The sequence below is a fragment of the Equus asinus genome, chromosome 15 (genome assembly GCF_041296235.1).
Source record: "Equus asinus isolate D_3611 breed Donkey chromosome 15, EquAss-T2T_v2, whole genome shotgun sequence".
In the NCBI taxonomy this organism is placed as follows: domain Eukaryota; kingdom Metazoa; phylum Chordata; class Mammalia; order Perissodactyla; family Equidae; genus Equus; species Equus asinus.
This window is the reverse complement of record NC_091804.1, coordinates 23,583,436-23,596,012: the sequence shown is the minus strand read 5'-3', so window position 1 is coordinate 23,596,012 and position 12,577 is coordinate 23,583,436. Positions and strand designations below refer to the sequence as shown.

The window sequence follows — 12,577 nt, the reverse complement described above, 5'->3', positions numbered from 1 at the left end:
CGCCGCCCCGGCCGCTCTAGCTGGCCGGCGGGCGGGACCATAGAGAGCCCGCGGCACCGCCCCCTCCACGGCCCGAGCGCCCGCTCGCGCGGCTCCCACAATGCACCGCACAATGGCCCGACCGCCGCCACTACCGGGGCCTGAGCGGGCCTGGCGGAGCCCGAGCGCGGCCCGGCCCGCAGCGCGGGGCCCCGAGCGCGGTGAGTCCCGGCGAGGGCCCCGGGGGACGGCGGGGAGCGGGGCGGGAGGCCGTCTCGCTGCGCGCGCGCCCGGCACCCGGGGCGGGGGCGCCCCTCATCCCGGGCCGCTCAGCGCGGTCGCCCACACCCCTGGCCGAGGGCCCCTTCTGCGCCAACCCGGGCCCGCAGAGGCCCAGAGGACGAAAACTCTCCCTGGCCCGATACCTGCGTCCGGTGGACCCGAAGAAACCCCACCGGCCCCCTCCTCTCCGAGACCCGGAGACGCAGCCCTGAGGGTCCCCCACTCCCGACCCCCCGACTCCCTGGAGACCCAGATAACGTACTGCTGACCTAACCGGGGACCCGGGACTGGGGGACGCAGATAAGCTGCACCTGCTCCCTCTCCTCGGACACGCCTACCCGGGCCCACACAACCCCCTTTCCTGCTCCACGTAGTCCGCTCTCGACCCTCTGTTTCGTCTTCCAGAACCACATAACCCCTTTTGAAGCTTCCCTCAGATACCTGGTTCTGGGGAACCCAAATAAACTCCTGGAGTTCCCTCCTCACTGACCATACTCCCCGGGAACCTTAGACGTCTTGTCTCCCAATACCCATTTTGAGACTTTTGAAATTCAGGGCATTCACTTCTATCCTCAACCCCTGGAGCCCTCCGGTCCTTATCGCCCCCCTATGTCTTTCTTTCGGGGTGGGGGTGGGGGGCTCCTTAGAGCCACGGATAGCTTGCTTATGATTCCTTACTCTCCTTGCCCTTCCTTCCCATCCCAAAGACCTCCTCCCGGAATTTCTGTTCCTTCTCCGGCAGCCGGCCGCTCCCATCTCTCCCGACCCCTGGGGAGTTTAACCTTTCCCATCGCACAGCGGGGGTGCTCCAGAAGCTGCCCGAGGAGCCAGGCAGTCCTGTCCCACACGATGGCCCCAGCTTGGTGGGGGAAAGGGACCTGTAAGGTGGAGGGTGAGGGACAGCTGGTGCGGGGAGTTTTGGTGCTTTCACCGGCGAGTGTAGCCTGTCTCCCGGCTTGTGTGTTTTTCCACCTGTCATCTTGGGACGGTGATAGAGTCTGGCCTTGGGTTTCTAACCCTCCCTCCCCCCCCCCCCAAGGTGAGGCCACCAGATTGGGGCGAGGATCTAATCAGGTTTCCTCTTCATGAAAATGGGGCTGGAGTGAGTTGCAGCCATTTGCTCAAGGCCTCGGGAGTGGGAGGCGGTGGGAATCAGAGGAAATAGTGAATCAAAGGGACTCCAGAGAGGGCCCATCTACACTGGCAGGAGAGCCAGCAGCCTGAGCGTAAATCCAACCCCTGTAAATCCTGTTGGAGGTCTCCTGGAGTGACGCGAGGCGCTGAGACTCTCCAGCCTCCTGTAATTTAATTCTCCCACTCCTCTGAGTGTGAGCGCGTGGGAGGGGCAGCTGTGCCCATTCCCCCCTCTCCTTCTCACTGTTTTCCGGCCACTCGGTGTGTCTTTGGGATTTGTTTCTGGTGCCCAGGTCAGGACCTGGGTTTTTTTTTTTCCCTAAGTCTATTTATAATTTCTCGGTTGCTATTTTGGGTTCTGCTTAAGGGAAGATTCTGTCCACCCCTAGGAACGTCCCCGGGTGTGTTTCCTCCTCGGCAGGTGTTGAATTGAGTTCTTCAGATCCCCAAGTAGCTCTTGGGCAGGAGGGATAAAAGCTATTTTAGGGTAGGCACTGAAGTGGAGCTGTTAATCCTCTGCGGGTCTCTAGTTAAGAACACTTGGAGATTAACCCTCTCCTTGCTGCAGGGGGCTGCTTCTCAACAGGTTTTGGGGAGGGTTGGGAGGATGCAAGTGGCAGCAGAGTTGGGGACGGGCAGCTCAGCACCAAGACAGGATGATAGCTGCCTTTTGTTGGGTGCTTCGAGCAAGCCTAGCCCCATGCCGAACCCTTTCATACCTGACTGAAATAATCCTTACAACAAGCCTGTGAGGTAAGTATTTTTAGCTTTACTGATGAGGAAACAGGCTAATAATGGAGAAAGAACGCAGTTTCTATAGAGATGATGTAACACCATAAAAACTATAGTTTCCTCAGAGGCAGCAGGCATCATGGCACACAACAGGGGACAGACGGACTGGGCCGCTGTCCATCTCCTCTCGGCTTCCAGAGAGGCCGCACAGAGTTCTTAATGAGCGTTTGTGTTTGGGAGATGGAGCCTTGATACCGGAAGAGATTCCTGAAGTGGGGGACTGTGGCCCAGGGTCTGCTGCTGGAGGCAGGTAAAGCAGGGGCACTGGTCAGAGAGGATGTGCCGGGGGTTAATTGTGAGGAAAAGGGGAAGGCTGCGCTCTGGGGAGAGGGTGGGGAGGGAAGGAAACTGGCTGAGAAGTCACATTAGAGGGGAGAAGAAAGAAGTGCTCCTCAGGCCCCGTGCGGAGAAGGCGGATGCGGTGAGACCTTGGAGCCTGCCCTGCCTGGGTGCACAGATTTTATACCCGACGCTTCCAAGAGGGTCGTTTCACTTAGTCCATGAGAACGTCATAGGTGAGGAGAATAAATCTCTATTTTAGAAATCGAGGAAACTGAGTTAGAGAAACAAAGTAACCTGCCCCTGGTCTCACAGCCAGCAAGTAGCAGCTCTTCTGATAGCAAGTCCAAGGTTCCTTCCACACGACCTCCCTCTTCAGATCAGGCGCCAGAAGGAATCTTAGGATGAAAATATACCAAGGTACACCAGTAACTGGGAGGGCTTGGTTGTGTTTGTTTTATGGGAACAGGTTCTGTCAGCTTCTCTGTAGTTGTTAAGGTTAGTGTGAGACCAGAAGAGCAGCTTTGAAGAAGCAGAATTCTTTCACGGTTTTGCTGAGGAGGAAGTCTGGAGGAATAGGCCTTCTGATAATGTGAGAGAGACCCAGGAATCTTCCTGGATCAGAGGAGTTTCCAGACAAAGGACAGAGGAAGAGAGACCAGATTCCCAGAAGGGCTCCTAAGGTAACACTAGCAGCTTTGGTTATCCAGCCTCCTGTTGGTGACTGTAGGTAAGGATTTCTGCTGTGCCTCTTAAACGCGTGGGGGAATAGGATCAGGGTGTTGGCTGTTTTCTTTTTAAAGCCAGAGCCACATTAAATGCAGATCAAGGCAAGCACATGGCTGCTGGCCTCCTTTGGTTCTCTCAGTACAACCTCGTGAGCTCTTCTGAGCCACCACCAGCCTCTTTCCTAGAAGCCCATTACTCACTCTTTCAGTAGCAGCATACTAAACTGCTGTGTCTTGTTTGTGCTTGTTCAGGAGAACAGTTGAGGTGGACGTGTGGGAGGTGGGGGACGTACCGTTCTCTTTCTGAGTTTGTGCGGAATTTCCAGGGCCACGCTCCCCTCTTAGATCAGCCAAAGTGATGTGACTTGCTTCCCTTTGGCTGCTGTTCCTAATTTTCCAGAGGCTGAGGTGCTTGATTTCAGATATCAAGGGATAGAAGAATTTGACTTTGGAGGGAATTTCCTTTACCTTCAAACTAGGTGTTCAAACTTGTGCTTGCTCTACCCAATTCCAAGGTGTATAGTAATCACTGGTATTATAAACAGGTAATTCCACCCTTGCAAAGAAGGAGGGGACTTAAACAATGAAAGCTAGACGTCAAAGGCCTTTGAGGTTTACAGTGAAGCAGGCAAATATGCCATGATGACTCGAAGGCTCAAGTGGGACTAGTTTTTAGTGCTACCTGCCCCTCCCCAGCGTGTGACTCATACAAAATGCAGCCACCTTTGTGCAGATCTTTCTAGGCAAATCTCCACTTGTGATGGGGAAATGTTTATCATATTACATTGCAATGTTTCTTCAACAAGAGGAATGGTTCCTGAACAGGACATAGCTCGTGTTAATGATGAGCAAAGCTCTCTGGGGCATGAACCCGCTGATCCTATCATCTCGTTCATGGCCAGTCTGTTGGATGAATGGTCACTGTAAGCAGCAGGTGCTAATGAGCTGAGCAAGCATTCTGTGGCCCACAGCTAGTTTGTGCAGTTGGAGCCCTCCCCAGATTCTCGTGGACACTCCCCAGATACCCCCTTTGCTCCCTTTACATGGAAAAGCCTCATGACCAAATTTTGGCATGAACTCTTCAAAGGGAATCCCCTTGTTGTAGCAAGTTGCATTGCGGTTGGTAATCTGTCATGAGCTTGTGAGTGCGAATGTGGATCTGTTGTCCCACTTTTGATAGTCAGTATGGTAACTCCCATCCTCTCTTCCTCTGAGTTGATGTCAGGAAAGAAGTTGTGTCATCTTTGCTCTAACCACCCTCACACCCCTGCTCCCTCCCCAACAAGAGAAAGGCTTCAAGATATTGGCTTCTCACTTTGGAAGGGCTGTGAACCCAGTTTAAACCAGACCTTCCTGACAGTAAGTTAGTCTATGAGAATCAGCTTGCATTCAATGACTAATTTACTTGTCTAAAAGAAAGCTGAGGATCCTTTTCTAGATGCTAGAAAAGAGATGCATAAAAGATATGATCTGAGCCCTCAAAGAATCTGAGTTTGGTGGAGGAGACTAAGTTCTAATGCAAATGTGTTCCCTGCTCATAATGGAGAAATGCATGTGTACTATGAGGGTCTGTAGGAGGGGCCGCTCAGCATCTTGGGGTGTTGGACAGGCTTTGCTAAAGAAGCATGGTCTGGGTCCTGAAACCCAGAGATCCAGAGAGGTGGTGGAGGGCAGGATGGGACCAGTACTGGTCTAGGGGAAATGCTGAGTCTGCTGTTGCCTCCTCAGACAGAACCTCTTGATGTTGCTGCACTGCTAAGAAACACATCTGGCACAGAGGGTGCCTTTCTAGGGTGTAAATTTCCTAAGTGAAGCCTTCTCCTTCCTTCTCCTCTGTTACCTTTTGGGCGTTTTATTGCTGCTTAGCACCTCCATGAGGAGAAGAACTGTGGAAAGTAGTGGGTGAGGGGGAAGTAGGGTAAAGAGGAGGAGGAGGAGCTGCTATCTCTAAATTTAGTGGGAAAGATGTAAAAGTGAAGTCAGAAGAGAAAGTTTGGAGTTTAGGGCTCTTCTTCAGATTATCTTGTTTCCTGTTAGCCTAGGCAGTACTAGTAATAATAGTTATCGCTAAGCACTTACTAGGTGCCCAGCCTTCTGCTGAATTATGTTCATTATCTCATTTAATCTTCAAAACATCCTTGTGATTTAGGAGATTATTAAGCCCACTTTGTAAAGGAGGAAACAGCGCAGGGAAGTAAGTAATTGGCTGGAAGTCGCATGGCTTCTAAGTGGAAGGGTTGGGATTGGAATGGGGATTTGTCTGCCTCCAGAGCCTGTGTTTTCATGGTATGGGGCTCCCTAACACCAGGTGTTCTGATGTTTCAGGTGAAGAGATTGTTTTCTGAAGGCTGCGGTGGAGGCTGTGACAGAGCAGAGAGCCTGTGTGGAGCTGATGGGGAGGCTTTCTGAATAACATGGCCCTTCGCCATTAGCCTTGCCATGACCACATTTTTCACCAGCGTCCCCCCCTGGATTCAAGATGCAAAGCAGGAGGAGGAAGTGGGCTGGAAACTAGTTCCCAGGCCTCGGGGCCGGGAGGCGGAGAGTCAAGTGAAGTGCCAATGTGAAATCTCGGGGACACCCTTCTCAAATGGGGAGAAACTGAGACCTCACAGCCTCCCCCATCCAGAGCAGAGACCATATAGCTGCCCTCAGCTGCACTGTGGCAAGGCTTTTGCCTCCAAGTACAAGCTGTATAGGTAGGTGACACTCCTATACCTCTTTCTGCCCTGAGGTTCCCACAGGACAAAGCCAGAGAGACTCCACTGAGTGTGGGGCTTCTTCTGTGGCATTAGAGGTTAATTTGTCCCATAAGTGTTTCCTGAGCACCAGCTTTTTGAGGGCACTCACTAAAAACTAATGGCAGTATTTTTTTTATTCAGATACTACAATCTGATGGGTACAATATCAGACAACTGTGAACAAACTAGATTGAACATTTTTTTCAATACTGTTTTTTCCCTACCGCTGTCAGGTAATGGTGAGAATCTTAGCCAGAAATTAGGAATCAGTCTTAGAACTTTAGAAGGAAAAGGAGACCTTCTGTCCAATCTTTAAATTTTAAAGTGGAGGCTAAGAGCAGGAAAGTAACTTACCTAAGGTCACATAGCTGCTTAGTTCCTGCAGCGCCTCTTCTACTGAACCGGCCTGCCACTCAGATGATTACTTCTGTCTCTGTAGAATCCCTGGTGTCCTCTGGGTCGGTGGCTTTCCTGAAATGTGTAAGCCCAAGAACCTCTACTTAAAGTGAAATGAAATGTGAAAGCTCGGGTGTAAAGCAGATATGGCAGAGCAGCTTTGAAGGGAGGGGGGCCCGCTCGGAAGTAATTTTGATTTTTTTCCTTGACTTTCCATCAGAGGAACATGAACATGTCCTTTACAAATGAGATAGACTGCCTGATGCACCGTCATTCATCTATCCAACTATGATTTATTGAGCTCCTGCTAATACTAGGCACAGTGTTCAGTGCTAGGAATAGTGGTGAGCCAGACAGGTGAGGGTGCTGGCCCTCTTTGAATTTACTGTCTTAATAGTGGGACAGACAGCAGACAAGTAAATACATGAACAAGATGACCACAGAAAGCCTCAGTTCCTTGTCTGGAAGACAGTTGATAGGAAGAAACTAAAACAGGTAATAGTAGTGTGTGACCAGGATTGCCCTCATGACAGTTCTGTGGTCCTCAGGAATGCTTTGATTTTGTGTACTCCTGTGTCTTAGGTGGACTCCAGTAGGGGCCATCCTCTTAGACTTTCTTAGTGACAGTCTGGGTGTTGGTGGGAGGCTGCAAGAAAGATCCTGGTCCAGGAGGCAGGAGCTCCAAGTACATCCATAGTCACTGTGTGATCTTAAGCGAGTCACAAAACCTCTTTGGGCCTCAGTTTCCTCACCTTCAGAATGAGGGAAGTGGACTGTGGATCACTCAGCACCTCCCTCTCATGTTACCACGTTAGTTACTTACCAGGAGGTTAATAGTAACCCTCATAGGCGTGAGCACTCTTGAGCACTCACACATAGCATGAGGGTAAGGGGTATGTTTGATTCTATCCAGATAGAAAGGATCACTGGGTGCTATACCAGAGTTAGTGGTGGCATGCCTAAGTCAATCCAGGTCTCAAGAAAATCTGTGTTTAAATTCTCCCTCTGCCACTTATTGGTGACAGGGCTGCCCTTTAGCTTCTTATGGAGAACAAGGTTAATGACACACCTCACACAGGGCCTGGCAAACAGTGAGCCCTTGAAGTCTTGCTGAGTTGATTCTGAATGTACTGTGCTCTGGATTGTAATTCCTGGACTCTGAGTTGCTTTCCAACCAGATGGAAGCAGGTAAACCAAGGGACACTGAGGTGCCATACCGTGGAAACATTTTTTTAAATGTTGCTGGTTTATGTGGCAAACAATTTAAGTGGTACAGATGGTCATACAGTGAAAAATGAATTGTCCTCACACTCAAAGGCATTGTTTTTCTCCCCAAAAGCAACCTGTGGGGTCATTTTCTTGAGTATTTTTGCTTGCCAATCAAACATATTCCCTTCCCTTTTTATTTTCACAAGGGATTGTATTACACACACTGTACGGAACTTCCTTTTTTGACTTAGCCCCTATATCTTGGGAGATTGTTCCGGATATATTTCATTTTCCCTTTATTGCGTTATTTAAGAAATTATAAATATAATTTTTTGAAAAGGAGATACATTCACCTAATTCAAAACTGAAAAGGTACCAAAAGGTATACCTTTTGAAAATTCTCTGTCACACCCATAAGCTGCCCATTTCTTCTTCCCAGAGGCAACCAGTGTTGTCAGTTTCTTAAATATCCTTCCAGAAATGTAAGCACATACAAGCAGTCATACATATATTTTTCCCTCTTTTCATATGCATAGTACCATCTAGATGCACTGCTGTATCTCCTTGCTTTTTTCCCACTTACTGTAATTTAGGAGCTTGTTCCCTGTGGGTACATATAAAGCTGCCTTATTTTTTAAAAAGTTGAGTCATTTTATGGACTTAGCATAATTTATTTAACCAGTTCCCTATTGATGGGTATTTAGATTGTTTCTGATTTTTGCTGCTACAAAATATGCTGCAAAGAATAGCAGTACATACGTGATTTTGTAGGTGGGCAAGGATATCTCTAGAATATAGTTGGCATGGTATTCTGTTTCATTCCATTGCATGGCTCTACCATAATTTTTATATCTAGTTCCCTGTTAATGCACACCTCGGTTGTCTGGCCAGCCCTTGTGATCTCCCTTCTTTCTGTCTCCTCTATCCTTTATCCCTACCCCCAGGCACATGGCCACCCACTCAGCCCAGAAACCCCACCAGTGCATGTACTGTGATAAGATGTTTCACCGTAAAGACCATCTGCGGAACCACCTGCAGACCCACGACCCAAACAAAGAGGCCCTCCACTGTTCTGAGTGCGGTAAGAATTACAATACAAAGCTGGGCTACCGGCGCCACCTGGCCATGCATGCTGCCAGCAGCGGTGACCTCAGTTGCAAGGTGTGTCTGCAGACCTTTGAGAGTACCCAGGCCCTGCTAGAGCACCTGAAGGCCCACTCACGCCGGGTAGCAGGCGGTGCCAAGGAGAAGAAGCACCCCTGTGACCATTGTGAGCGGCGGTTCTACACTCGTAAGGATGTGCGGCGGCACTTGGTGGTGCACACGGGCCGAAAGGACTTCCTGTGCCAGTACTGTGCCCAGCGATTTGGCCGCAAGGACCACCTGACGCGTCATGTCAAGAAGAGCCACTCGCAGGAGCTGCTCAAGATCAAGACAGAGCCAGTGGACATGTTAGGCCTACTCAGCTGCAGCTCCACAGTCAGCGTGAAGGAAGAGCTAAGCCCTGTGCTGTGCATGGCCTCTCGGGACATGATGGGGGCCAAGGCCTTCCCTGGTATGTTGCCCATGGGCATGTATGGTGCCCACATCCCTACCGTGCCCAGCGCTGGCGTGCCACACTCCCTGGTGCACAACACACTGCCCATGGGTATGAGCTACCCTCTGGAATCCTCACCTATCTCTTCCCCAGCTCAGCTTCCTCCAAAATATCAGCTTGGATCTACCTCATACTTGCCTGACAAATTGCCCAAAGTGGAGGTGGATAGTTTTCTGGCGGAGCTTCCTGGAAGCTTGTCTCTCTCATCCGCTGAACCCCAGCCCGCCTCACCTCAGCCGGCGGCAGCTGCGGCCCTCCTAGATGAAGCACTGCTCACCAAGAGCCCCGCCAACCTCTCTGAGGCCCTCTGCGCTGCTAATGTGGACTTCTCCCACTTACTGGGCTTTCTTCCACTCAACCTGCCCCCGTGTAACCCGCCTGGGGCCACAGGAGGCCTGGTCATGGGCTACTCCCAGGCCGAGGCACAGCCCTTGCTCACCACTTTGCAAGCTCAACCTCAAGATTCCTCGGGAGCTGGGGGACCACTGAACTTCGGGCCTCTGCACTCCTTGCCTCCTGTCTTCACGTCCGGCTTGAGCACCACCACCCTGCCTCGTTTCCACCAGGCATTCCAGTAGCCCCCAGGGAGGCCCTCACCTCAGTCTTGGGCTCTGTCAGGGAGCCTCAGTACCTACCCCATCTGCATCCCCCATGAAGGCAGCTGAGCTTTCAGAGCTGGGTTCAAAAAGAAAAAATTCCAGTATCTGTATGGAGCACTTGGTTTGGGGGCTCAGGCTCCAGGAGGAGCCTTGAGCCCCAACCCCATGAAAAGATCTCATACCATAGGACTTCAGGTATTTTTACTTTTATTTTTTTTTTATCTGAATCGGGAGCCACACTTAGCCCTCTCCCTCTCCCAAACGTCAGAACCTCCTTCTCTTTGGAGAAGGGGGAGGTCTCTTGGAGACATAGAGGGTTTCACTTTGGATGACCTCGAGAGAGAGAGAGAGAGAGAGCCCAAGAAGCCCGCCTTCTGGTCCCAACCTGCAGACCCCACAGCAGTTGGTCAGACCTCTGCAGAGGATCACTTGGCTCCATCACCTGCTTCCAACCAACAGGCAGGAAAGAGCCTCTGTTCTTCCCCCCCATCCCTCCTGTACCACCACCTCCATTTTCAGTCAGTGTTGTCCAGCAACGGTACCGTTTACACAGTCGCCTCAGACCACCATTTCATCTCCCTTGCCAAGCTGTTAGCCTTAGAATGATTGCAGTGAACATTGTTTACACACCGTGAATCCATTCCCACAAGTCCATTCCAGTTGGCACCAGCCGGAACCATTTGGTACCTGGTGTTAACTGGAGCCCTGTTTACAAGGCGGAGTCGGGTCTCGCTGACTTCTCTTCACTTGAGGTCACATTTTTCCCCTGTGGGGAAATAAACTGACTTTGGACTGCTTCAGTCTCTGCCATCTTCCATGACTGTGTCTGTTCTGCCTTCCTCAGCAGTGTCCACAGGAGGCAGGCAAGAAGACTGGAGCAGTTTTCTCACAGGTCTGCGATTCTGTTTTTCCCCAAGTACATCATGACCCCCCTCATCCTCCTTTTGAACAGGAGAGGGGAAGAAATGAAAGGCATGCCCACCTCTGTCACCTCCCCATTCCCTAATGCCTACCCTGAACATCATGAGCTGTTATCATTAGTCTTGGAAGGAGGGACTTGGGTTCTAGGCTGGTGTGGATAGCAAAGGAGAGGGTGTGAACCCCTCATTTGTCTCTCTCCTACCTGTCCCTTTTCCAGAAAGTTGTGGAATTGTTGGAAGACGAGTTTTCAGAAAGTTAGGACTGGCCAGATAGTTGAGTCCTAGTCTATGGGTGCATCATTGCCTCCCATACCAAACTTTTTTTTTTATCCACAGTGTCCCTCCTCTCCATTTTGCAGTCACCATGGACTCAGGGACACTGTGCATGGGCTTCTCTGCCCTCCATCAAAAAACTTCCACCTTCCTCTTGTGGGCCCCCTCAGTTTTGCCCCCAGTTCTCAGCAAGGTTTCTTGCAACAAATGATTAGTTCTTCTCTTCTGACTTGTGGGGCTCCCTGCCACAGATAGCACCAGGCCTTGCCCAGCTGAACTCCATCTCTGTTTCATCTCAGTTCTACATAGGCTTCGCTCTTCCCGCTCGTGGAAGGGAGGCAGCTCAGGGACCACTAATGTGGGACCCTCTTGAGACACTTCCAGTCTGATTCAGAAACACACTTCTACCTCTTTACTGTTAACTCCTACAGATACAGCCAGCAGTTTCTGGGCACTTCTCTCAGTGGGTGCATCATGCTGGCTTCTCCACTAGGGTTTCAGGACAAACTACCACGGAACTGCCTCAGCCTCCTCCCAGTCCTTCCTCTCTCCCCCTTCTGTCTAGAAATCACTTTGATTTATCATCAGGAATTGAGCAGGTCCAAGACTCAGGCTTCTGCTTCAGCCCAGGCCAGTACTCTTTGTTTGAGGTGAAAGCCTTAAAATGTACCTCCCTGGCCCTTGATTGGAAATAATGTGGAGTAGATAAGCATGTTTTGATTTAGGCAGGATAGCTTAGGATAACTTTTAAAAGACAAAACAAAACCAGATATAAAAATGTCTGGCAAGGTTAGAACCAGACTAGGTGATTTGCTTCTAAAAATTAGTTTCAGTGAGTCCCAGGGACTAATTAAGGTTTATTTTTAAGAGCGTCCACCTTGGTACGCAGCCACCTCCTGCATGCTGTGCATGTTTTTGGGACTCGTATTGTAGGAAATGGTATGTGAGGATCCAAGCAGGACTCAGTGCTACCATTCTCCTGGTCTCTGGTCTTCATCACTAGACCCAGCAACCCTTCGCCACTCCCTGCCACCTTCCCTGCACCCTTTGTTTACAGAGGCAAATGGGCCTCTGGCCACAGAATATAAAGTCTGGGCTGTTAGAGGAGTCCCCTCCTCTCTGCTCCTTCCTTGGATGATCTCCCCATTAGTGATGTTGGGAAACTCATAGGAAAGGCAAAGCAACTATTTAAAACCTTGTAACTGGGGTCTTGCCCCTCCTTCCCTCCCCTTCTTCCTTTCATCCCGCCCCTTCTTTCCTCTTCCTTCAATGCCCTCACCACCCGTAAAGAACTTCCTTATCACTGTGAACTTTGCTGGCACAGGGGAACATCTGCCTTCACCTTTTTTTGGACCATAGCTACCCAGCTGTTTCTTAAACCTCTCTTGCCAAAATTAAAAAAAAAAAAAAAAAAAAAAAAGCGCCTTATTGGCCTGGTTGTTCAAAGGATAAGAATAGCTTTATCCTATACTCAGTACCAAACCCACTTCAATACCCTTACTGAGGCCATGAGAGCCTGAGGGGCGTCTGCCCAGGAAAGGAGCCATGGCATGTGGCAGAGACCAAACAGGGACCAGGAAAAAGGGGTGATGTCCCGTTTCCCCACCACCACCTCCAAGCTCTGTCAGCGCTGAGCTACCCTGAGCAG

The 12,577-nt window shown here is 50.4% G+C and overlaps 1 protein-coding gene across 3 annotated transcripts; it reads left to right on the top strand.

Moving 5' to 3' along the window:
* Positions 1 to 26: 26 nt before the first annotated feature.
* On the top strand, positions 27 to 12,349 carry PLAGL2 (PLAG1 like zinc finger 2). Of its 3 annotated transcripts, none has more exons than XM_044747941.2 (3): positions 27 to 200; positions 5,520 to 5,893; positions 8,485 to 12,349. In XM_044747941.2, the coding sequence occupies exons 2-3, from the start codon at positions 5,634 to 5,636 to the stop codon at positions 9,713 to 9,715; spliced, it is 1,491 nt and encodes a 496-aa protein (XP_044603876.1). In that variant the 5' UTR covers positions 27 to 200; positions 5,520 to 5,633; the 3' UTR covers positions 9,716 to 12,349. The 3 variants fall into 3 exon arrangements, with proteins under 3 accessions (XP_044603876.1, XP_044603878.1, XP_014700541.1); XM_014845055.3 differs by lacking the exon at positions 27 to 200 and adding an exon at positions 2,550 to 3,196; XM_044747943.2 differs by lacking the exon at positions 5,520 to 5,893 and having other exon boundaries at positions 67 to 200.
* Positions 12,350 to 12,577: the final 228 nt, after the last annotated feature.

What these genes read in the sequence shown, in the direction of transcription:
- PLAGL2 (XM_044747941.2), top strand. Translation starts at nt 5,634, where the DNA reads ATGACCACATTTTTCACCAGCGTCCCCCCCTGGATTCAAGATGCAAAG. An exon ending in TCCAAGTACAAGCTGTATAG is followed by an intron (nt 5,894 to 8,484) that starts GTAGGTGACACT and finishes CCCTACCCCCAG; the next exon opens with GCACATGGCCACCCACTCAG.